Source organism: Diplotaxodon limnothrissa, linkage group LG6, assembly GCF_057381915.1.
Source record: "Diplotaxodon limnothrissa isolate DT_005_m linkage group LG6, D_limnothrissa_male_GT1.1, whole genome shotgun sequence".
Taxonomy (NCBI): Eukaryota; Metazoa; Chordata; class Actinopteri; order Cichliformes; family Cichlidae; genus Diplotaxodon; species Diplotaxodon limnothrissa.
In genome coordinates, this window is record NC_140601.1 from 28,030,334 (window position 1) to 28,056,725 (window position 26,392).

Genomic DNA, 26,392 nt, shown 5'->3' on the forward strand with positions numbered 1-26,392 from the left:
CCTGGCTCCAGTCTACATGTTAGGTAGAAACAGTACTTGTGTGATTGGATGAATGTGGCATGTTGTATAGAGCACTTTGAATACTCCAGGAGAGTAGAAAAGTGCTATATAAGAATCAGTCCATTTACCAATACTTATTCAAAATCATAATATACATTTCTACTAAAACAGACATTACATTAAATGAGAAATGCAGACCGGCAAGTAACAGGGAGCAATAAGGATATCCTCAGCTAAGCATTTTATATAATAGTACAATACAATACAAATAAGTAGAGCAAAATCAGGTTTTATAAATTCCCCACGGATACAGAAACAAAAACAAAACAACCTTGTAAGCTGGATGTGTAAAAGTGAGTTGACTTACCTATCCATTCACTAATCTCTCAGTTTAGTTTTATTCTTTATTTTTACCAGGACCATGCATAAGAAAAGTGACTCTCATAACAACAACATTTGCTACTACCTAATTTCAGACCCTAGGCAGGCACAGCATTTCACAAAGCTAGGTCGCTGGATAACCCTCGTGCAGCCAGTTAGCATAATTGAAATGACACAGATAAATATATATATTTCTGTTTTGTACAAAGCTTATGTATTTTGGTTCAAATGATCCTTATATCAGTGTATGAAATAGTCTAATCACAAACAGTACAGCAGAAGTCTACTTTTATTTATGTCTGTTGCACATACAATGGCGCAAATGTATAAATTAGATGGTTGGCAAAACTTAAGATGGAAAAGAGAAATAAATAAAAACATACCTGATGCAGAAACTCCCTTTTTTCTTTTTTTCAGTGACAAGACTTCAGATGAAATTCCTCCCTCTCCTCCCACATCCTGCCACTCTTCCTCTCAACCTCCGAACCAACCAGGCCACAACAGTGTTTCGGTCATTATTAACACCATGTTTTCGTCATCTTACTCATATTTTGAAAAGAAGTTGGCAAAAGTTTTAATCCACCTGCACCAAACTGCATTAGCAACATTCAGTTTCTCTTGTCATTAGTGCCAACAGCTAACCGTGCTAACGTTGGGTTTGCCTGCTAGCGGCACTCCTGCAGTAATGCAGTGGGAGAGGAGGGCAGCTGTCCTCCTGTCTCCAAGGCTGTCATACAAACATTGCTGGAGAACTGCACCTATCAATAGCCACAAAGGAGAAAAACAGCTGTGTGCAGCAGCAGCACTTTGGTAATGTGTTTGCACTATACAATATAAAATATGTATCATGGACCTCACTGGATATTGATAATCTCCACTCCCAAAAGAGCAGACAGGCCTTTTTTTGCTTGTTTATGCTGGTGAATTTGAGATCAAAACACAAAACAGTGATAAAAACCTACTTTGATTTCATAATATTTATTATAGGCACACAGAACATGTAAGATATATCTCATAAAAATATCCCAAAATTGAATGTATATATCCTAAAGTATCATCAGCACAGTGAAATGATTGGTTCCTTTCCATTAACATATATTGCTCTGTGTGTTATGTTTTCATGCTGGTTTCTTAATCCTGATGAAGGCCATGTGGTGAAACATATCAGCTTGTTAAAGTGCAGATGCTTCTAGCAAGGCACTTGGCATTGCCAAGTTGTTTATATCTTTGGCTTAGACAGTCTATTTCTGTGACATAAAATAACCAGCTTGGCTTCACAGCAAATCTGCTCTGGTGTCATTAAATGTAAACACTCTGCTTTACACTTGCTTAGTAACTGCTGCTTAGTGATTCTGAAAGTTTAGTTTTAGGCAGTCTGTGAAAGGCCACCTCTTGCCCACTTTATTGCTCTGATGTACGATTTCCATTGGAACGGCTAACTGTAGGAGACGAACGGCAGCAGTGAGAAAGTACAGATGTCAGTTTACATGCACCAATAAATTGGTCTGCCTCTGCTAGCCAGTGAATCTGGCACTGTCATAGCAGTGTCAGAGATGTCATTATCACTCACCTTCATGGCTCTGGGTGGCTGCCAGGGAAACTGTTTAGACAGAGGTGTCAAAGTTACGCGAGTTTTCAGTAGATACTGATCTTTCTGCAAATTTCATTGACTCTCACCTTCACATTTGTCATTTGTCACCAGAGCGGCGTCGTCCTCAGCAAAGAGGACTTTCAAACCGAGGACTGAATCTAACACAAGCGACGGCTGCAAAAGCCCCAGCAGGAGCTGCAACGTGTGAAAGGATGACAATGACCTTCGACAAGCAACGGTGTCAACACGTTACAATCGACAGAATAGTTGAGAAAGTGTGAAAGGAGGTGTAAATGAAAAGCCCTATTAAACCGGTGCTATGTGGGCATGGTGTGATGCCGCTGCAAAGACATATTTCCTCTCAGTTGGATTTGTTTTGTGAATGCGGTGCTTGATGGTCAGTATATTACATGATTGAAAGCTATTAGGAACTGCACTCAGAAAAGGAAATTATTTCTTTTTGTCAGTACCTTTATCATAACATCGCAATGACTGACTCGGCTCAGAAAGCATATGTGCGACCTGGTGTGCTTTATATCCACCAGAAAAAAGTTAGTCATTTAGAGATTACTTCATTAACAACACTCAGTGTCATTTCTTCAATTTAAATAGAGTTTTTTGATTTTTTTATTCTTGCTTTGCACAGTTTGATAAGTGAAAAACAGTAACAACAGTACAACAATATAACAATATAGTTAGTGATATATTTAACTCTGACTTCAGAACTGCCGCAGGGTCAACAAGGTGCCAGAAATATTCTTCAGAGATTTTGATTCATAGTCACGTGACATCACCTCGTGGTTACTGCAGATTTGGCTGCACATCCATAATATAAATCTCTTGTCCCAACACATCCCAAAGCTGGATTGAGGTCTGGTGACTGTGGAGGCCATTTGAGTACAGTGAACTCGTTATCATGTTCAAAACCAGTTTAAGATGGCTTGAGCTTTGTGATGTGGTGTCTTATCCTGCTGGAAGCAGCCATCAAAAGATGGATACACTGTGGTTGCAAAGGGATGATTAGCAACAAAACTCAGGCCGTGGCTTTAGACAATGCTCATCATTTTGCCCTAAAGGTCTAAAGTGTACTAAGAAAATACCTCCCACACCATTACACCACCACAACCCCGAACCACTGATACAAGATAGGCTGGATTCATGCTTTCATGTTGCTTATGTCAAATTCTGACCCTACCATCAGTGTCGTAGCAGAAATCAAGACTCATGAGACCAAGCAAACTTTTTCCATCTCCTTATGTCCAATTTTGATGGGCCCATGTGAAATGCAGCTTTAGTTTCCAGTTCTTAGCTGACAGAAATGTTACCCAGGGTGGTCTGCTACCGAAGGCCATCTGCTTCAAAGGTTTAGAGATGCTCTACTGCTTGCCTTGGTTCTATCAGCTCAAAGTAGCCTGGTTGATCTTGAGTTAACAACGTATTATTGATAGGGATTACAAAGAAAGTGCATATTTCTCCTATACTGGCGTCTCCCCTCTTCTTCTCTTGGCTCCCTGTTAAATTCAGAATTGAATTCAAAATCCTTCTGCTCACATATTAGGACTTGACTTATGAGGCTCCATCTTATCCTAAAAATCTCATCGTACCATATCACCCCAATAGAGCACTTCGCTCTCAGACTGCTGGCTTACTTGTGATTCCTGAGGGGATTTAAAAGTAAAATGAGAAGCAGCTTTCAGGCTCCTCTTCTGTGGAACCAGTTCCCAGTTTGGATTCAGGAGACAGACACCCTCTCTACTTTTAAGATTAGGCTCAAAACTTTCAATTCTGATAAAGCTTAAAGTTATGGCTCGATCGGATTACCCCGAGTCCTCACTTTGTTACACACCATTAGGCCTTGGCTGCTGGGGGCTTCTCATGATGCCCTGAGTGTTTCATCTTCACTCAACGATCGCTTCAGATTGCTGCCCCACCCTGACTCTGGAGGTCTGTTCCTGCCTTCCTAAATGGGAGTTTTTCCTTCCCACTGTCGCCAAGTTCTTGCTCTTACGGGATCACCTGATTGTTGGGATTTCTTTCTATAATTATGAATGGGGATTATGCACCATATAAATAAATAAAACTGAACTGAATTAAACGGCTGTACCCAAAATAAGTTTTGCTCAATTAACGTTTGACTTTCATTTAACTGATTGGGGGGAAAAAGATCTGCCTTCAAAAACCAGGTATATGAGGTGTAGTCTTAAATATGAAAAAAGGAGTACCGTAATTGTCGGGCTATAAGCCGCTACTTTTTGCACAAGCTTTGAACCCTGCGGCTTTTAGTCAGGTGCGGCTAATGTATGTACAAAACAGGATTTTCCCCTGATTTTAGCTTGTGCGGCTAATATTCAGGTGCGCTTTGTAGTCCGGGAAATACGGTAAACTGAAATTTGAATTTTTGAAATGATTATCCTTTTAACCGTAGGCGGTAAGTGATGAGATACTAGCATGCTGTGAGGAGTGTAAACACTGCGAGGACTGGGCCATTCATTTCATTTTTGAAAAGCAAAGTAAAAAATGACCTCTACCCTTCTTCATTTGTACATTTTGGAGAAAAAAAATAAACAACTATTAAACAATAAAAATATCAATCTTTATTCTTTGAGATAGCATATCAAAGATAAACCTTGATCTATAATACCATGACAAATTACACAAGAACTATACAACGGTAAACAGTGTAACCCAATAACTTTCTCTTGATAAACAATAGTTTTGTTTTTCTTTTCTTTACTCTTAAGTAATGAAAATATCTTTGACTTCAATTATACTGTTGACTCTCTTTTGGAAATTAGAATGGTATATTTAGATGTAGTCTCTATAAAATATCCCATGAGCTTTTAAAAATACTTTTCCCCCCCAAAGAATATAATCACGTGATGTATATCATATGATATGACAGGCAACATTTAGAGGTATCATTTCAGGCTTTTAGGTACAAATTGTTCTGCCACAACTGTGAGGGACATCTGCCTCTGATGAAATGATGTAAGCTTGCAATGTAAAAGTCACCGTCTTCCCATTATTTGTTGGCATGACTGATTGTAAATAATAAAATTCAATGTACAAAATGATCAATTCTTGGAAAGTTACTGGTTGCCAGGTACGGTAAAGTCTCACAAACAGCGTAGAAAATACTGCATGATACAAAAAACCCAAACATATTCTAAATCTAAATTATCATCACTGGTTAAGACCTGCAACAAACCGGAAGCCAACAGCTGGAATCAACGATGAATTAAAGTGATTACATTAAACACACACATAAATACCTATTGATAAAATCAGATCTATACTGTATACTGTATGTGCTTCTCTTTAGAAAAGAAAATGGACTTTTATTTGGTCAGAAAAAAAAGGACAAAACGGCTGCATGGGATAACAGTTGCACCCCCATCTTACACAATAAAATTAGAACATTAGCAATTAAAATACAACAGTAAAAGAGCAATGCAAAATGACTGTATTACACAACATTGGCATTATATGGAAAGAGACAATATTGTTTGGCAAAAAAAGGGGGGAGGGTTTTAAAAAACATCCTAAAAACACTGGAAAATTACAAGACTCGTTGTTTCCAAAAGCTACTCCACACTGCTACCGCTTGTCTGTTTAATTCTACAATGCGGAGGTGTCAACAATATCTTTACTTTCTCTGTAACACTATAAGCCTAACCTACATATCCCTACTTAACCCTAGCGACTATACAATACTATACACCACAACACAAGTCTTACTGGGTCAGTGGCACTAAGTTAGGTGTAGTTTAGAGCTAATCTACTGGCATCTCAAAAGCTCTACTGTACTCTGCAACATGACATTTCTCCTCATCCGTGCAGCCTTGGCTCGCCAACACTTCTGTCGACCCATAATTTCGATTATCTGTGTGTGTGGATGACTTCTGTGGATTTCTGTAAACAATCCTGAATGTAGATTGGACTTGACAGTTATCATGACGGGAAAACGAACTAAAAGAAAGTAAGAAAGAAATAGATCACTGTATGATATTGTGGCCCACAGCGAGGATGTGATTTTGCTTTCAACTGTAATGATGTAAAAAGATGAGAAAACAGCTCCATGGATGGAAAAATGTAGGAATTTACTCTCCGCTCTGTTTCTTGTAACTTCCTGATAAATTAAAAGATGTAGTTAGGTAGTCCTTCTTGGTAATAAAAATGATCTTCACAGCATGAATGCGTGTGTGTTTGTGTACATCTGGGCTTGTTTTTGTAAACAGAATATATGCAAGAGAGTGTACGCTTTGTGCCAAGCTGTGTCCTGATATCATAAATTGGCAATTTGGCTCCACATTAGACCCTCTACATCTCGTGGGACAAGGCTTCGTGCTGAGCAGCGACTCCGTTTGGCTGCGGGGTGGCGGGCTGCTCCTCGGGCTGGCCATTGGCCTTTGGCTGAACAGCAGGATGGTCAGGCGGGTTAGAGGTGAAAAGGATGTTGGATTCATTTAACCGGCGAACACGATATGTCTCATAGTGGATGCTGCATGTGATGTCTTTGATGTTCTGCATATGTGTCCTGAAAACAAGACGAAGAAGAGAGTATTACATCTAATGAGAAAATACCGCAAAGCAAGCTTAACAGGAAATGCCTACAACAGGTATCACTCTATATTTATGGTCATGTGTTGTGGAAACAATCGCATGTATTTGCATACTGTGTGCGAGGAGTCAGTCCTACACTAACAAGCTTAAATGCACAGATTCATTGGAAGAACCTGAGTAGAAATGCCTGCTCTACCACTGTCTAGGGAAGCACTCAAAACATCAAAAGGAATTTCATTGGTATTGATTTCAGTCGGAAATTGAAGCTTTATAGAATCACTCCTGTCTCCAATTCATTTCAGCACATCTAAAAGACAGAGTGAGCTCTGATTTAGCAAAATGGTGAACCTGTAGCTGGGTTTTTATTCAAATCACACTATACCCCTAAAAAACAAAAACATTAAAATAAATGTAGAAGTGTGATGGATGCTCACCTGATTAGGAGATCTCGGAGATAAGCAAACTCACAGTGTGCAATGTTCTCAACTGCAAAGAGAGAAAGAGCAAATCGCTGAGACTAAATTCACAAAACAATCCCAAATCCTTTCCAATCCTGCTTTCTTGCAATTCCTTAAAAAGGTCACAAGATGGCAGTGCCGTTCACAATCCAGTTGAAGGGCGTCCTCTAACATGACATCTACAGCAATTTTCTTAAGCCATGATAACTCCCTCCTCCACTTTCCAGCAATTTAACACATCAGAGCTCTTCACTGTATTGGAGAACTTTAAGTAAGACGTTTTAACAAATTCCCTATGACAAGCTTGTGGTGCCTTTAGTAGGCCTAACATGTTTGAATTATAGATTATGTCTAGTGAAAATGAAGTAAAGGAGGCTACTACTTAAGTAAAGCTTTGAAATCCAGGGCAGGAAATTTAATTCTCTTTGAAAGTGGGAGAGTGGAATAACTGCTGGGCCTGTGAGCGCTGATTAACGGCATCAAGGGAACAAGATACCAACTTGTAACGAGCTGAACTGCTGGTGTCTAGACGCTCTACTCCTCAACTAGCAGTGAGGAGCTGTTATATCAATCGATATGTATGTCTAATATACCCGTTACCAACACAGCCCCTGAAAATAAACAGTATTTTCAGTGCTTGTGATAGTATAGAGACTTAGTCCTCCTCTGAGGCTTAATTTATGATGATGGTGCCGGCATGTCCGGGAGCTTTCTCTCCCTTTCTTTTCCCTGTTCCCGCTCTCTTACTACTTGGCTTAACCAGAACTGAGCCACTGTTCTCTTAGCCAGACAAGACTGCATTTGTCCTGAAATTCTTGTACTCTATCTCCCTCACCTTGCGGTTCTACAGAATTCATTTGTAAGCTTTCGTATGAGTAGACTGGACATCTTCAGAATGTAAAATTGAAAGGTTAAAAGTCCAAAGTACCATGTTTTGAGGAGGAAGAAAAGTCTGCATGCACCTCTGAATATAAAGCAGGTTTATACACTAGAAGTACAAAGTCAAACCTGAAAGTATTGGGATACCGTGCGACATGTACATTAAAAACAGAATGCAATGATTGCAATTTCATAAACCTATATTGTATTTATCATAAAACATTTAATGTTTAAACTAAGAAAATGTACCACCAAGGTCCAAACTCAGGTCAGTTTGAATTTGATGGCAAAATGTTTCATAAAAGATGAGGAAGTGCTGTGTTTACAGCTGTAAACATCTGGGAGCTGAGAAGAGCAGCTGCTGGACTTTTGGGGGAGGAATGTTGTCCCATTTTAGTCTGATAAATGATTATAGCTGCTCAACAGTCTTGGGTTGTCTTTGTCATATTTTTGCTTTATGATGTTTTGGTGAAAGGTCTGGATTACAGGCAGGCTAGTTCAGCACCCAGACTCTTCTACTACAGAACCAGTGTTTACAATAGATCCAGTATGTGATTTAGCATCGTCTTGCTGAAATATCCAAGGTCTTCCCTGAAAAAGAGGTCATCTCAGTGAAGCGTATGTTGCTCTAGACCCTGTATTTACTTTGCAGCACTGATGATGCCATTCATGATGTGCAAGCTGCCAATTCCACAGCCACTAATGCACCCCGACACCATCAGAGATGCAGGCTTTTGAACTGAGAGCTGATGAACAAGCCAGATGGGCCCTCTGTTTTAGTCTGGAGCACATGGTGTTTTCAAAAAATAATTTCAACTTTTGATCCGTCTGACCACCGAACGGTTTCCCACTTTGCCTCAGTCCATTTTAAGTGATTTTAAATATTCAAAGTCATTGCAATTATTATTCATTAATAATTTATATCCACTGTTCTGAAATGATTCTACAATGTATAGACAGCTTTTTGCAGGTTGAACCCATCCATCCATTTTTTATACCCAGTCATGTTACTGACCCGATGCCAGTTGATCTCAGTTAATCTAAAATGTTCCTCCAGCTGTTTCCTCTTAGTACAACTTACTTTTCCAGCCTTTTGTTGCTCCGTCCATACTTTTTTTCTTCAGTTGCTACCATCACATTCAAAATGAGCATGAGTCTCTCAGTTTAAACATTTGATATGTTTTCTATGTGCTATTGAATAAAATACAGGTTTACAAATCACTGCATTTTGTTTATTTGCATTTGAATCCTTATCTTTGAAATCATTTTTTTATTTTTATCCCAGTGTTTTCTGCTCGAAGCGTCACGCCAAGTCTTGCATGCTACCATACTGTTTAGATACTTGTGTGATTGAAATGCTCTTGTTTATCTGAACATTTGTTGTGTTTCAGACACAGTATTTCAAGGTCATATTTCATAGTGAACACTGGGCGTTTCCCCAGCTACACTGAATCACAAAACAAACATAGTCTGAGTCATTTACATTTATCATTTACATGATATTAAATAGCTTGAGGGGGTTTTTTGGTGAATGATTTATACATTACAATGCATTTATAGGACAGCAAATGAACTAGATGCTCTGCAAGGACTGTGCTGAAGGGTGTCCTTAGCAGGAGACACTATTAAACAGTGATAGGTCCCTGCTGAGCTATCCTTCCGTTGGCTTTTTGTCTTTTTGCTACGTGTCCAGAGAGATGTCCTCGCTCTTTCTCCATCTCTACACACACACTTGCACAATTGTGAGTAATGCAAGTACAGTTACTTGCTAAGAACCTCTTTGGCACTGTGAGCGTGCAGCACCGGCCAACAAATGTAAACCACATCACAGAAGTTATTGCATGCAAGTGTGTCTGTGAGACAGTGTGCGTGTGTTGTATGTTTCTTCCTGTAATCTCAAAGGACATAGAAAGTGTCTGCAAATCTTTTCCTCCTGTCTCCTACGTCTCCCAAGTTACAGACTCAGAGAAACTTATATAAACAAGGATTCAAACAGCAGATGGTTAAACTAGCTGGCCACGTTTTCAAGCAGCAGTCTCTAACTTTCCACATGCTGAAAGTTCACCAAAATCAGTCTGCTGGTTTTGCTGGTCATTTTGCCACCACAAATACCAGCATGAGCAAGGTGAGACAACTCAACTGTAGTTAGTAACTGCATGCTGCTGTATTATTTATTGGGTGAAGTCAGATGGCTTTGGCACTGTCGTCTGGACAGGTGCGACCCAGTCATGAGTACAGGAAATGGGCCGTTTTAACGTTTGACCAGATGGACATTATAACATTATTAGGCCAAGCCAAGTATTTTTTTAACTGCTTTGCTGGAGCAATTAGTGGCACTGGCAGTGACAGCTACATGTCGACATGGCCGATCTACATCGAGACAGTAAATAAATGATCACATTGTTCTACCTTGTTATTCATTTTCTATTATCTGGCAGGGAAACTAACCAGCTGTGGTGTTTTATTTGCAAGTGTGTATTACCCTCTATGGTGCCCCACTTTGTTTTCCTTCCCAGAATCCTCTTTCCGTTCACCTGGTACTCCTGGTCGCTGCCCACCACAGCAAAAGGGGTCATCTCCTGTTGAGTGCACACATGCAAACATGAAGAGAAAACGCTGAAGTGTTTGCACCGATTCATTTTCAGGTCATGTTTGACTTGTTGCAATTTCCCCAGTTATCATGGATTTTCCAAAGAAACACATACCGGAGATCAAAAAAGTTGCATCTAACAAAGGCTTACATTACATCCATGCTGTAGCCACAGGATGCTATTCTTTAGGTTTGCTGTTAAAATTCGAAGTGAATGAACAAAGCAGTATCAACTTACCCTGATTTTGTCATTGATCATCCTGTCCTCTGCATCCTCATCAAACTCTTTCTGAGGATAAACATCGATCCCATTGGCTCGCAGCTCTTCCCTAATCTATACACAAGTAAAGAATGACACACAAAAACAATAAAGTTAAGATGACAAAAAATGCAAAAAAGTCACACCGGCACATAATATATAAATGAAGATGCTTCAGTCTACGCAGATAAAAATGTACAAACGGAGAGTGAGACTGTGGCAGTTGTGCACAAACTCACTTGACTGTGTCCTGGAGCATTTTGTCAAACCAGTATAACAGAATATAAGCTAGCTGTTGATACCCGTGACAGAAAGGGGCAGGGACACGCTGGTTAACAACAGACTTTCTTGAGAAGTCTGACATCCAGACAGAGGTACAGCTCATAAAATCTCCACCCCTCAATTTCAGCATGCTTTTAAAACGACTAAAACTCGGGCACGGGCGCAGGAAAGTTTCTGAGAGAAATGTCCTTTTAATGAATGACTGTTCACTCCCACAATTACTACTCTGACAATTTCCACTTGGTCCTTGATCAAACATTTTTATTGTGCATCCTTAGAAGCTTTCTCAGGGTTACATTAAAGGATGCGAACCAAGTGAAATCCTACAAAAAAGCCACATCAGCGGTGGTTATGTGAACACACATTCATAGTTGAACACACCGAGACCCAACATTTAATAAAAAACAAAACAAAAAAAATTCAGCTTGTTCTGGTTGCATGTTAAGTTGCTGCGGGGATAATGGGAGGGAAAAAAAAAACTGGCACGAGAAGCTTTTAGTCAATAATCTTCAGGGTCAAACAGAGCATGTGCAGCCAACCAAAACAATCCAGCTACAAGCCCCGAGGCTTCGACTCTCTGCCAGGGCCTGGCACAGAAACCAGAAAGCAGACTCTGCTTTGTACTTATTGGACTGTGTTACTGGGATAGAGGGGAGACTGGTAGCCAAGACACCCATTGTGCTTCCACCTCTCTAAAATGAATAAAGCTTTTGGGAAGTCTGCATTCTTAAAACAAGGGATGTGACACAGAGAAAAAGATGGAGGAAGGCAGGTGGCTGTCTGCCTCCTGTGGAGTGAAAATAATCCAGCAGAGAAACGCAGCGAGGAAGAGATTCAGCATCACGTAGGGACTCAACCCAGGTGAAGCAGGAATCTGTTTAGCAGGGAAAGCCATGATAAGAAGGTGAGCGGTGTGAGGCTACAGATTGTCAGGTTTACAAGTCAAAGTGTTGACTGTAAAGCCAAATATACCCCCAAATTACACTCTGTGGATGAAAGCCTGCACAGATTTACAGTGGTTAGCCTGGATGCATTTGCTAAAATGTGCTTAAAAAACTTCAGTGACAATAAAGATTTCTTGCCATTTGCCAAAAATAAAAAATGCCCATCATGTTGCTGAAATAGAGGAAAAGCCAGGAGATCATAAAATTCATTATGTTGTTTAGTTTGGGAACCGTAACTGCATGTATAAAAGCTCTGCGGCGTTAAAAAAAAAACAGTATGGGACTTAACAATGAAAAAATAAACTCACGTATCAAAAACGGGCAAATTATCTCAGATTATTTAGAGAAACTGATGAATATTCAGGATTTACTAAAATGCTAATTTTGAACTCATTTAATTCTAGTCATGTTTTATTGCACAGTGGAGACCTCTTTGAGCTTGGCTGTATTGTATGCTCACCCCATAATTCAGTGGTAGCCAAACGAAGAGCCTGTCTGCTTAGCTGGAAAGTGGGCTTAAATCTCTTGGATTGTTGCTTAGATAAACAGTTCTTAAATATCTGTAATTAATAAGAGCTTAAAATGTTCACAGTTCACAGAGATAATAGAGTATTTCCCAGGATGGATGGAGTGTGAGTTTGCACAGATGGCTTCAGTTTGTGGTTAAGCCTGGCAGCTTCTATACACCAGTGATTAATGATTATTACTGGTTACTGAACACACCTGTGTTCATGAACACACTCTGTCGTCCGATCTACCAACGCACTGCATTTATTTATCTTAAGCACACTCTGAAGCGCTCCTACAGGCTACTGCAAGCCAGGTCTCGCACACAGCTAACACGATGCAGTTACCAAGACCCAGCAATGCATGCAAACACACTTCTCTCACCGTCTTTTTAAAGGAGTCCCTCTCCTCCAGGGTGAGAGTGTCGGCCTTGGCAATGACAGGAACGATGTTGACCACCTTACTGAGATGCCTCATAAACTCCACATCCAGAGGCCTAAGACTGGAAGATGAAAAAGACAACAAAATTCAATTTTACTTTAAGTAAAATAATTCATATTTTACACATAAATGCGCAAGGAGGTTCTAAATTAAGAGGTCTTACACTATGGAAGGACAAAGCAATTTATACTACAGATAAAAAGACACCAAGATGTAAACACCTTGTTTCATTTTTAAGTGAATAGTAATAATAATTTAATTAAAAGTGCAGGAACGTCAGTTTAGGTTTTAGATATTGTATACAGGAATCGCCACATACAGGATCAATCAGTTAGGCAGGTACCTAAATAAAATATTCCAAATGTTTGCTAATAATATGAAATAATCAATAATTCCAGGAGCTTGCGCCTGATGATGTTCTCCAGTGTGAGCACTGACCAATGCCTGGCTTGCAGTAAAAGAGAAGAACGGGGGGGGGGGGGAAGACTCAAACTGTTTCTTTTCAGTAGTTGACTGCACCAAAAATAGCAAACGTGGTTAATTACATGTACTTCACTGCTCCAAACAGGCAACTGGAAGTTATATTTAAGAACTGACATGACTGTAAGGAAAGAGAACAACCACTAGAGAGCAGTCATGGTCCACTGCAGTCTTTCTGTTCGCCCTGAAACCATGTCGCTGTAACACAGAGGGGCTTTCTCATTTTGACAGGTTCACCATTTTCCCCATTTGTCCTTAATATCCTGCTTTCGCCTAACTCAAAGCCAGTTTAGATAAAAGCATTCCTCCTCACTGGCTTTGTGAATCTTTCACATCTTAACAGTGTGTTTGATTAAAGTTGTTTACGTTTCTCCTTTAGCAGCCTGTAATCGTGCCTAGCGTAGCAATGATTAGGACCGTCAGTGTGCACACTGTTGTTCCATGTTGCCTCCAGTTGCTCCTGCACACAGTTTCCTTTCATGCTGTCTGCTCTGCCCTCCAATTAACCTCAGCTAGCCTGGTTCAAAGACCCAGAGGCAGCTGGAGGGAGGAAGGATGCCAGGCAAGTTCTCCAGAGCAACTGACAGACATGTCACCATCAAAATGGGATGAGCTTGTGCTACACAGAGCACAGAGACAGGACAAGAGAAACAGAGCAGCAGAGGTAAAGAGAGAGGAGCGATGCAGAATAAGCGAGGCATCAAATGCTCAGGGGGCAAAATGTCACGTGAAATAAATACGCAGACAGGAAGGATATCCCCCCCTCCAAAAAAAGAAAAACTGTGGCTCACGATCCATGTGTGTCAGTGCATAAATAAACTGGGGCTATATGTACATGTGTGCAGCATCACATGCATGACAGAGCATACATGCACACTTTCAGATGTACACATGCACTCTTACCGCAACATATGCAGCATGGACAGTCTTTATAAATTAAACATGGATGCATGCACAGACGTACAACTGTATGTCTGTGCATGCATGAATAAATCCTTCTGTCTAGCAAGTCGAAGAACATAGCAGTGACGTTTAAATGAACTGAGAATGGTTAGCTCGGTGGTCAAATGAAATGAGGAGAAAACAACCAACCACACTGCGAGCAGCACTCCCCTCCCACCATTTCAGCAACGGGTCAGAAAACCAGCTCGGAGTTGACGAGAGCCAAAGTGGAGTCTTTGTTTTCTCGTGACAACATGAAAATAATGTGCCTGATGCTGCCATTATCGGAAATGGCTTCTTTGATGCCAAGGCTGTGTCTTGCTTCACTGAGCGCTGCTCTTCGATCCGAAACCACAGTAGCAACCGAAATGCACATCTCCAACGATAGAGGCTTATGAAAGCTCAATCTGTCGTCATTTTGCTTCCTGTCATTCTTGGTCACATGGCGCAGGCATCCAGAAGCCTTTGGCATTGTGTCTGGGTAATTGGTAACAGGCCTCATTTAAAAAACCTTCAGCTAACATTACTGTGAGAATTTAAAATGAGAAAATAAGCAAGCAGAGCATAATAGGGTAAGAGTTTTGTGATTCTTTCAGGGACTTATGTTCTTATTTTATTTGTGAATCACTTCTACTGAGTTAAAAAAAAAAAAAAAAAACAACTGCAAAGATCTGCCGTAGGTTTGTAAGTATCCTTATATGTACGTATGAAACTACCAAACAGGAACTCTCTACCACGTGCCATACTCCAACGGTAGCTCCAGCAGATGTCTCCTTTATTCTTGCATACAACTCTCTGGATAGCTGTAAGGAAGATCACTTCCTGACAGATGTTTATAACTTTTGATTAAGAAAAAAGGTGTGAATTTTTGCAAAGCGGGCACCTCTGCTTATGAGCAGTATCTGACCTGCAGCAATACTATGATTACAAAGATGACGCTGGAGGATTTAGGCACTAAGAGAAGCAATGCACAGTCACAATAGAAGAGGGTGGACTGAACTCTGCAGCTGTAAGCACAATTATCCACAAACACATTCAGGGTATCCACATATGCGCACCCGTGCAAGTTTCAGCATGCCCACTGCCCACTTGAGTCCACTCCCTGCGCCCTGCTTTACAAGAACAAGGGTACACACGAACACACACTCGCTGAAGCAACAGCTGTGGTGACATGAGCAGATGATGAGGGGGTCTGTCAAACTGTGGGGCTCGCACATGTCATCCCTCGATCCTTGAAAAACATTTAAGTGGACAACTGTTGAGTTATTGGTGCACAGAAATATGCGACTGGGTTGGATCTGCGGTAAGAAAGCCAGTTAATGGGTGTTTACAGTTGGTGCGCATTAAAGCTTTGAGTGTTTTAATTCACATATGTACAATATTTTAAAGCCAAGGTGGCTTTATCAATCACACACACTCAAGAGACAGTATCTTTCTTGCTCCTGAGGTAACACAAGGACACTAGCATTAGTTGCTAAATGAGACACCTGCACTCTTTTGGTCCACACTTTGGTATGTTAGAATCATTCACACCATTTTGTTTCTGCTTTAGCCTCCAACCACGTCTTTTGCACATTTGGCGGCTCAGTGAAACACGCTCGTCTCCGACCACTGTCGCACTGGATTTCATCATCAAGTTTCCGTCAACTGCTCGATATCACATCTCTCTATTCAGTCACAGATGATAAAGCCGAGAGATATTTAAGAGAGAGACGGCTCAGAATGAAAGGAATACAGCGGAAGCTGCAGAGTTCAGTTTCTTTGTGAAATGTGACCCTTCGAGTGACTCTTACGTGTCTTTGAGGAGAGAACGAGTTCCACATGTGGTCATTAGAGAGTGAGATGAAAAAGACCAGGAAAGCGATGTGGTTAAAGAGCTAGAAAGAGACAATAGGTCGGGGGAGGTCCCCTGAAGACCCTCTGTAGTTGTGGTGAGAAAAAAGGAGTAGGAGCTTGTATCATTTTAATACAGGCTCTTACCAGTGGCCAGTGGGTGGTATGAAGTATATGCAGCAGTGCACCCTGGAGTCTGGGATCCTTTTCTTCCTGTTAATGTTGATTTCCTCTTGCAGGTAGGATTCATACTGGTCATTGATGAATTTCATGATGGGTTGCCAGCTGTAACAAAGAAAATTAAGGAAAGAAACTATTACCTCAAAACCTCTTGTAAACAGTTACTCTGCTACAGTGACTCCTTTTGTTCTGCAACATTAACTTATAAGCTCCAAAGAAATTTGTAAAGAAAAAACTACGGATTTTTTTTTCCTTTTCGGTGATATAGCGATATTATAACATGCAGCATTGCCTCCAGGGAGGCAAATGTTCCTGTAATGCTAAAGACACTTTTAAGACATTATAACTTCTAATTAAATCATGCATATTTTACTTACACAAAAACTGAATCACATTTCCTCAACACTTAAATTATAAAATAATAACATGAAATCCACCGTCTTGATTAAACAAAATAAAATGGAAAAAGTGTTTAAAAAAAAAAAAAAACAGAAAGAAATTGAGTTTCAGCTTTGAGACAAATTGAATAAGTACAGGAAGTGATTGTAGGCAGGTAGATCAAGTCTGGGCTCACCAGTTTTCATTGTTGATTTGATCCCCAAAGCCAGGAGTGTCAATAACTGTTAGCTTCATCCTAACACCTTTCTCTTCAACATCTACAGAAAGAAAAAGTGATTCGTGTAATTTAGGACACTTCACTTTTGCCAGAACGATGTACCGTTTATATATTTATAATGACAGATTAGACAGAAAGCCCATATTTCATATTATTAATGCAATATGTGCTGCATCAGGTGGTAGGCTACAAAACACGGCATACCGTGACTGACGGACTTGATCTCGACTGTCTTGGGGATCCTCTCCTCCACGTTGGGCTGCACAGACTTACGGCTCACCTTGGATTTGAACAGCGTGTTCATCAGAGTGGACTTTCCCAGGCCGCTTTGCCCTGATCCGAAAAACGAACAGACGAACATGCAACATTTAGTAAAAGTAGGAAAACAACCATCTTAGGCGGTCAGAAGGGAAATCCCTCTGAAGACAAAAGCACAATTCAGCTTCTCTTTTTTAAAACCTCAGAGTGGGGAAAACTACATCTTATAACAGGACCTTACGCTCTTCTGCATGGGTTGTGTGGTGGGTGTGTAGTTGCATTGGGAGCCTCGTTATAGCCCCCAGAAGAGCCACCTTTGGACGCCACAGTATTGTACAGACCACACACAGAGATGCAGACATCACCCACTAGGGGCTGAATCCTCTTACGTTGTGTCTCCAGTATTATATAATTCTACTGAATATGGTCTTAGTGAGATGGGGTGGGTGGAAACTAAGTAGAAAGTGCATATATACTTATTATACAATATTATAGTGTCATTTCTCTTACTTAATTAAAAAAGGTCCACTGCTGTTGATACCATGAATAAAAATGCAATTTCCCCTTCCACAGTGTATACTTATCATACTTGTCAATACATTACATTTAGCTTTTATTAATCAGTACAAGAGTTATACTCCGACATCTAAAAGCCTCAAAAAATGTGCACCTGCATAGTATGGTATCCAGAGTCGTTCGGCTACGTTTCTTTTTTTGACTTCCAAATGAATTTAAAATTTAGTCAATCTGCTCATTTCCACTTCTACATTTTTACTCTAAAGACTGAGGTAGATTTGCATAATTCACAGTTGCTGTAGCTCCCTTTCCTGTAGCTCAACTTTACTCTGACTGGCTTAAGCATTAGCTGTATGCCTGACGACATCATTATTTAAAACCATGACACGCACGATTGTCAGATATTAAATATGTCGAACTTGTGGACAGAGGATGCCAACATGGCGAGTCTATGAAGTTAAAGGTGACTTACAGCGATACTGTGATGCTATTCATTGCTTGTTTAGCCAATGGAAACATCGACTAAACAAATGCGTGCTTGTGCTGAAACAACAACGAGTTGGTTTCCTTTGACTGGACGAAAATAATACAAGGTGGAAGCGAAAATCTTGATTTGATACTAGCATCATTTTGAAACATTAGGAGTAACCGGATTAACGGGTCACTGCACACAGACCCACTCTGTGTGCCATGTCCCACATTTCCTATCCTAAATGTAGACTCTGTGGGTATCTGATAGGGCATATGGAGAGTCGCCAAGCTGCCAGTCCCTTTGTGACCCCTCTTGGTGGCCTTTACCGCCTCTCTCTCACCTTACATAAACACACTGCCTCTTTAGCACACACTTCACATGCAGTCTGCTCTGCTGTATGCATTAACCCACAAGCACATGGTCACATTTTCTTTCCTTCTTCTACTGACATACACACTTAGACACATTGGCCAGGACTAGGTAGCTGAGGGGAGAAATTAGGGTCAAATGCATTCTCTGAATACCACAAGACCACAAGGGACAAGACCAACACCAGTTAACCTTTTACATTTCAACTAACCACTCAAATAGAAAATCTGTTAGCCAGCAGGAACTTTATTAGAATGGGAATAGATTATCTCTTAACGTTAACTAAAAGAAATCTAACAAATCTAACTACAGAAAAAAACAACAACAACAAAACAGTAGTAATCTGACTACACACGGTAGCCAGATTCCTACTGTGTTTCATGGCCTTGAGCAAGAGCTGAAGACAGTCTCACAATTATCACCAAAATGATGCACACCCTGCTGTCAAAACAGTCAGAACCCAACGGCAGGCCAGCACTGAACGGAAAGTAAGAAGTAGATGCCAATCATGTGCTAGGTGTTTGCTAACACATTGCCCGAGGAACTTGACACGTTGCTATAGTGATGTACTTTAAAGCTCCCTTTGGCAATCAAGACGCCTCGTGCCGGTTGAAACTTGCCTTTTCTTTTCCTAGTGAGCGTTATTTAACAGCGATAGACTTTATCAGTTAATTTTCAGTTATCCTTGATGCATTTGGGGCACTGCAAGCAAACATGTCAATGTTGGGTAGAAATCTGCAGTTTTCCTGCAACAACACAAATGTGTAAGCAGGGATGCAAATCTCACAGAGATTGAAACACGCTGCTGTTTCACTCGGGAGCTTTTTGTGTTTACTCAGAAAATAAACGTTCGGTGAGTCATGTTCCACCATCATGCTCTCAATATAAATCTGACACTCTCACTTCACACTCAATGCAATAAACAGTAACTATGCAGCAGCCCTCATTTGCCATGCTATGATCCATTTCCATGAAGCTGCACTGACATGCCACCGTACTAAACATAGCCCCGAAGAGCCTCAAATCAGAGTTTTACAGTTACTTCCAACAGGCCAGTACCAACAAACAAAACAGATAAAATCTCTGATTGTTATGTAGCTTGATAACATTCCTTTGTTTATAAGCAACATTAGCATAGGTCTGTGTCTCTTGTATGCATGTATGCACACAGGTGCAGGATTGGATAGATGTACTGACACTTTGATGGTGAGGCTTAACTGGAGGTGCGTAGCTGCTTTCTGAGGACGTGAAGTCTCACACAGAGTGTGTGCTTCAGCTTGTCAGAGTAATCGCCATCATTATAGCAATTACTCAGCCTGACAGCCTAAGTTTATCCTCTCAAGTGAGAGTGTTTGTCTGATAAACTGTGGACACTCAAAAAGAGAGCTTGTTGAGGAAGTCGCCACGTTAGCTGACTGTTACCAGAACAAGGGAAGTAGAACCACACTATCAAACACGCACGGTTCGTCCTGCCTTTGCTCTTTACGGCAGCCTCGTAATAGATATAAAAAGCGATTTTCTGAATAGACAGCAAGCAAACCAAGCATGTCCTCTTTTAACTGGCGATATGTGTGCTCCTGATGTGTGTTGCGTCTCAGTTAAATGCTGACTCATGTGTTACTTGAACCACAACTCTTCTTTCGTTGCTTTGTTCTGCATTTTGAGTTGTTGCTGCACAAACTGAAAAGTTTTAAATGACTCCCATGTGATTCCCCCCCTTTTTTTTGCTTTGCTGAAATCAGGACTGGGACAATATCTGTTGCAAACACACCACATTTGGGAGCAATTACAGCTTCAAGCCTTCTTGGACACATCTGTGCTAGTTTAAACTGGTTACATAGTTATATTCAAATCTAACATGAAGGCATAATAAACATTAAAGTGTGAGGTCAGACTAGATGGGAGGAAAACATTTAGAATTAGGCCTTTACATCATTCCACAGATTTGTACGAAAGCGACCACCTTTACTCACTGTAATTATCTTTTTTATATGCCATAATTTAGCATCTTTAGCATCCCCCGCTTCTCCATTTAATAATAATAATAATAATAATGGATTGGATTTATATAGCGCTTTTCAAGGCACCCAAAGCGCTTTACAATACCACTATTCATTCACTCTCACATTCATACACTGGTGGAGGCAAGCTACAGTTGTAGCCACAGCTGCCCTGGGGCAGACTGACAGAAGCGAGGCTGCCATATCGCGCCATCAGCCCCTCTGGCCATTTAATTTGACAAGACAGGGTTAGAGTCAACAGCACAGGTTTTCACTGGGTAATGTTGTGTGTCTTACTCACCCACAACCATGACATTGAACTCAAAGCCTTGTTTCATGGCCTTCCTCCTCATTTGCTCCAGGATGGCATCGATGCCCACATAGCTGGTGTCGCTGATCGGGGTCTTCTCCCCCTTAGCTTGAGGTTGGGGCTTGGTGGCTTCAGACATGTTGCTATGGCTCAGATTGACCTCTGACCCTAAGGGACACAAAGAGGGGGACAAATTAGTGTATTTTGTTGGTGTTTATCCCCAAAGCTTGATGTTTGAGCACATTAGTTTATGAAGTTAACGTTTAAATTTAGTACATTTGAACAAGCAACATAAATTCAAGTGAAACCTTATTAACTGCAGTGAACACCAAGTTAGGAGTGCAAATCATACACGATACTCATCTGAGAGGCTGACTTCCTGTGTGAAACAGGATACCAGACTCAAAATTCATAGCACCAACCCCCTTTTACAAGTTACTGTGTAAATGAGACATTATAGAAGAACAAGAAACTTTCCAGCAACCACCTCACGCTAGCAACCCATTGCACAAAAGCTGTTGACTTTTTCAAAAAATAATGATGTGGAAGTTGGAGCCACAGTCAAACAATGCAGCTGTGTTTTGCAGTAAAGATAAACTAATAAGGAAGACAAAAGAAACAGACCTCGGTGGAAGAAGCGACCAAATATAAATCACAGCTTACCTCACTTTAAGGCGGATCAATTGAAGGCGAAGGCTGTGTGCCAAAGCACTGCTGCAACAGGCAAAATAAAAAAAACAGTTCAACCCTACCAACTGTACTAGTATGTGCTTGCATCAACAGCAAGACTCACTCCTATGGTAGGAGGAGATATCATTTCCTGTACTGTGACAGCGTGTGCCGATGCCTGCGTGAGGTCTGCAGTCAAAGACACTATAAACCACAGACGTGTACCTGAAACTGAATCTGTTACAGCCATCCTGGATTTATCTTTATATGAGGCACGCTAAAACAACAGCTTGTCCATAAAGTGCTTTCTGCAGCATCATGCCTTTTAACGCTATAAATATAAATGAAGCAGTTATGACAATGAACTTTCTGATACTGCTCCCTGCTCAGAGTTTCTCTCTTCCTGGGTATGGGTAAGACAAAAACATTTTTTTGTGAGCGTTTTGTTTTTATATTGATACCATGCTGGTTGTTTACAGGCATAGAAAACAGAGATTTACCCACAGAGGCTGAAAGTCAAAGACTCACAAGATTGTGGGTGTCCACTCTCAAGTGGACACCATTAGTCAGCACAAGCCTGAAAACCACAGACTTTTCTACTTTACAAGTCATGCATGCTTCCCTTAGCCAAGATTAGAAAAACAGTGCACACATGTTCACCGATACCCAGTTATTTTAATAGATATAACACAAAAAGTAGGTAAACTACATGCATGACGAGAAGGTAGGAAGTTAAATAAGAGTTTTCAAACAGGAATGGCTGCAGTGCTATCAGACTACCTTGACAACTTTCCTTTTGGTTAAACCTTACAGTTAGGGTTGGCCCTTAACCACCATAACTTTAGTTATGCTGCTATAGGCTCAGGCTGCTGGGGGACGTCCCATTCTCCACTCACTTTTGTCGACTCCCTGCGCATTCATGCGTCACTAATGCATGTCATTACCATCTGTCTACATTGTCCCATAGTTTGTGTTGTTTCCTGTTCATGGTGTCTCTGTGTCATCTTTTTTTCTACGTTCCTCCACTTAGCAACCAACTAACCGGTGTAGCAGACGGCTGCCCCTTCCTGAGCCTGCTGCAGGTTTCTTCCTGTTAAAACTGAGTTCTTCCACCCCACCGTCTCCAAGTTCTTGCTCATTGGGGAGCATTTGACCATCACTGGTTCTGTCTCAAAGATGGGTGCTTCAATTTATAATACAAAGCACCCTGAGAAGCTTGTGTGAGCTTGTGCGATATACATAAACCTGAACTGAACTGAATGTCTACTAACATAACATAATTTCAACCTTCTACACACTTGCATAATACTGAGTACGTCTGAAATCAATGACCGCTTCTTCTCTGAGCAAGACAAAGAGCCACAATTTTGGACCACGAGTAAGGTTATTGCACCTTCAGCAGTCTCTGTGGTATCCATCAGACCTCTGACTTTCAGACTCTGATGGCCAAATGTTTAGTGGACGAACTACTCATGTGGCTTGATAAAATTCAACAAATCAATCATCAGGCAATAAGTGATCACTAAACAATGCATTTCTCTTGAGAAATCACTCAACTGAAATTAAAATGCTATTTCTTTTTCAATTCGATGGGGGGAAAATCCATCCACCACAACAATTCAGGAGTTTAACCCATGCTGTGATGTAAACCTCCTGGCAATACTGCACAGTGTGATCATTTCGAGCAGCACAGCTGTCCTCAGGAAACCCAACACATAACTGCTGTCTGTTGGACATGATACAATAAGGTTTTTGGATTGGTATTTCTTTAGCCTGTGTTTCAGAATATTTGTACAGGTTTACAAATTGTTGTTTTGCTAACTATGCACAATGACATCAAACGTGAATGCAACAGTAGCTTCTTGAATGACAGAATGAAAGATCGCTTTAATGACGATATCCAGAGCATTTGCCAAACTGCCTTCTGGTCACCCTGACCATGCCAGCCCCAGACCACCTACTACGTTATAAGTCTGCTTTCTAATAATGGACAGCCACCAGCTAGGTGGGGCAAACAAGCCAGGCTACTGAAATCCTGCAAAAACAGACAAATGTGTGATACACGTAGGGAAAAAGGAGAACAAGTATCAATACCAGGAAAGTGCCTGAAAGCTCTCTGCTGTCAAGCATACTGAAACTGTTTTTAAAGTCACTTCTCCTTTTCCAAGGAGAACCAAGAACTTTCATTTTTAATCTCTGAGCTAACCCACAGCTAATTGATTAATATAATTAATCGCTGAGCTATACATTAACTGACCACTAGCGGGCATCTACTTTACTAAGAATTATTTGTGGTCTTCACGTACATAAGAGCCAATTCTGCTAAAACCATTTCTTCATCAGATCTTGATTATAATGTTGTAAAGTTCCACAAGAAAAGCACCAATAACGCTTGCTAGTGGCAGAACATATTAATCGCCAAACCTCATTCATAAATGAACAGAAACAAAGGCTGTGACTCAGATCATGATTTGGCTGCCACAGCCGTTGAATAAAGACTGCTTCTACATGAGAGAGACTCAGCAGAGTCATCATAATGGAACAACATATCAAACTGTGAGATGCAAGCAATTGATGGCAAAGTGCAGTGGACTACAACGATGCATCAAGGAGCCTCAGCGAGCACCTATACCGATAAAGCACACTACATTTATTTTACCGCCCTTGAATCTTACTTCAAATGAAAACAGCTTTATTAATCTGCAAAAATATTCTGTCTTAAGATCACTTTGAAGAGGACAAAAGAAGAAAAAAAAACCCCACTAGACAGAGGATGTTTTGCCTCGTAATATGAAAAAGCAGCACTTTGGGATTAACTGATTTCAGAGCTCTGTTTAATGAATGGAGAGGAGTTCAAGCCTTTTCCCTGCATGAATGGATAGATCCCATCAAAGAGATTACTCCAATCTCTTGTTAGTTATTTTCAAATGAGGGCACTTTATGGGAAGCTGACGTTCATTTGCACTCAAGATGGCATCTTGCTGTTTTGTTCTTGCTCTTTAGAAGTCGACACAGTTTTCCACACAAACATATTTTATGTTGTCTTAATGGCGAAATGTGTCTTTATTTAATAGGAGTTGCATGCTACAAAATAATTGCTCTATTAAAACGAGTTTCAGTTGTGCACGTTTTCTAAAAGATTTCCTGTTTGTCACAGAGGGCCTCACAGCAGACAAACCACAGCATTTACATCCGCACTGAAACGGTTTGTACAGCTTAAAGGCATACACCAGCAAACTGTACTCATGAGGATCAATTAATTTGCCACAAGAAATATCACTTAGCACTTGTACAGTATCCTCCATTTCTCTGAATTTAACCTTGTCAAGTCTGTGAAAGTAATCCCGAGGTTGTTAGACACGTCATCGGGGATATTTTAGCCTTACAGAGTTTTGTACATGCAGATACTGCAAAGGATATTTAGGCCTTATCTTATAGAAATGTACCACTGAATAAACCGACTATTGTTTAATGAACTATTATTTCTTATCATTTTCCATAGCGATCCCATTTGATACCTAATGTAATAGAAATGGACTGACATGTAGATCGTGCTTTTCCAGCCTGAAACGACAAGTCCTATTTAACCATACATTCCTAAAGTGCTTTGGTCCATAGACTTCTTTTGCCTTAAATCGACAACCAAGTTAGAGTCAATGACTGACTTAACGTGCATGTCTATGAGCTGGTGCAGGACATGGAGGAAGCCCATGCAATTACAGAGACAGCTTGCAAACTTTGATCGCTACGATCAGGACAGTGAAATCTGAAAACCTCTTAGATTTAGGTGACAGTGCTACAGAACATCTCAGTTTAAAATAGATAATTATCTGCATCTACTATATGAAAAAGCTTTCACAAAGCCTGCAATAAACTGTCTCTGACTTAAATTTATGTCATACAAAAATATGAACTATTCTGGGAGAACCAAGTTGTTGAATTTCATGCAGTTGACCTTTGTCACATGTAGCACACGGCTGCTGACAGTTTGCCCTAGCTGGGTGGTTTAGGTGAAGGTGCATTATCAAGGACGCGTGACAACCCCTCGCTCACTGGTAATTAACTGGAAAGTTATCTGCCCTATTCTTACATGGCCCCATATGCGCATTACTCAGACTTCGTACCAGTCAGGGGGCAGATTAAAGACATTTTAATCTCCATCAGGTAATGTCCTCAGAGGACTGCGGAGGGAGTGAAAGTGAGGAGAGCTCAACATCCACGACTCACAGAACAGAAATGATTGCCGTTTATCTTCAACACCAGCAGTTTTTTTGTAGACAAAAACACAGAACGGCTTTCAGGCAGCAATTCTTATATCATAAGAGTAGAAAGATAGACCACTTTGAGATTTCAAAACTTGCATACAGCTGACAGATCAAAAAGTGCAATCCTGGACACCAAACCCACTGCATTGTAATATAACCTTCCTGGAAAACTAACACACAGTATTACTCTTCCGTCAGATATAATACTCTGTTTGGCTGTAACAGAGAATCCCCTTCCCATTCCACATTCACACATAACTCAACACTCCCTCCCAAGCCCTTCATTAAAATCCCATCAGGCATATCATATCCAACTCTACATTTAATATTCACCAAGTGAAACTTGAACATGCCTTCCCAAGAAACAAAGCCTTTATTGTCTTCTCGAAAAGCCTCCTCAAACCAAAGAAATTCAGTTTCCATCGATCCGCGGACGCCACATCACCACTTTTCAGCCCTGCTTTAAATTACATGAAAGTTTTTCTCTGTTATTGTTCGACTACAGCCAAGACCCTGACAATGCTGCAGAGGGAAAAGGAAGCAGGAGGTGAAGGAGAGATAGAAGAAATGAGTAAAATGAATCAGTG

The 26,392-nt window shown here is 40.6% G+C and overlaps 1 protein-coding gene across 5 annotated transcripts in view; it reads right to left on the reverse strand.

Moving 5' to 3' along the window:
- Positions 1-4,674: 4,674 nt before the first annotated feature.
- Positions 4,675-26,392, reverse strand: part of septin9b (septin 9b) — a 57,502-nt gene continuing 35,784 nt past the window's right edge. For 4 of the 5 annotated variants that reach the window (XM_085354947.1, XM_085354946.1, XM_085354948.1 and 1 more), the window contains 9 exons: positions 20,863-21,039; positions 17,151-17,279; positions 16,905-16,986; positions 16,298-16,435; positions 12,839-12,956; positions 10,701-10,796; positions 10,355-10,451; positions 6,970-7,021; positions 4,675-6,509 (listed from right to left, as the gene is read on the reverse strand). In XM_085354947.1, coding sequence (XP_085211073.1) covers positions 6,293-6,509; positions 6,970-7,021; positions 10,355-10,451; positions 10,701-10,796; positions 12,839-12,956; positions 16,298-16,435; positions 16,905-16,986; positions 17,151-17,279; positions 20,863-21,039 — 1,106 coding nt within the window. In that variant the 3' untranslated portion in view covers positions 4,675-6,292. Of the gene's footprint in view, positions 6,510-6,969; positions 7,022-10,354; positions 10,452-10,700; positions 10,797-12,838; positions 12,957-16,297; positions 16,436-16,904; positions 16,987-17,150; positions 17,280-20,862; positions 21,040-21,534; positions 21,594-26,392 lie in introns of those variants that run through there. The other variant, XM_085354950.1, reaches the window with a different exon arrangement.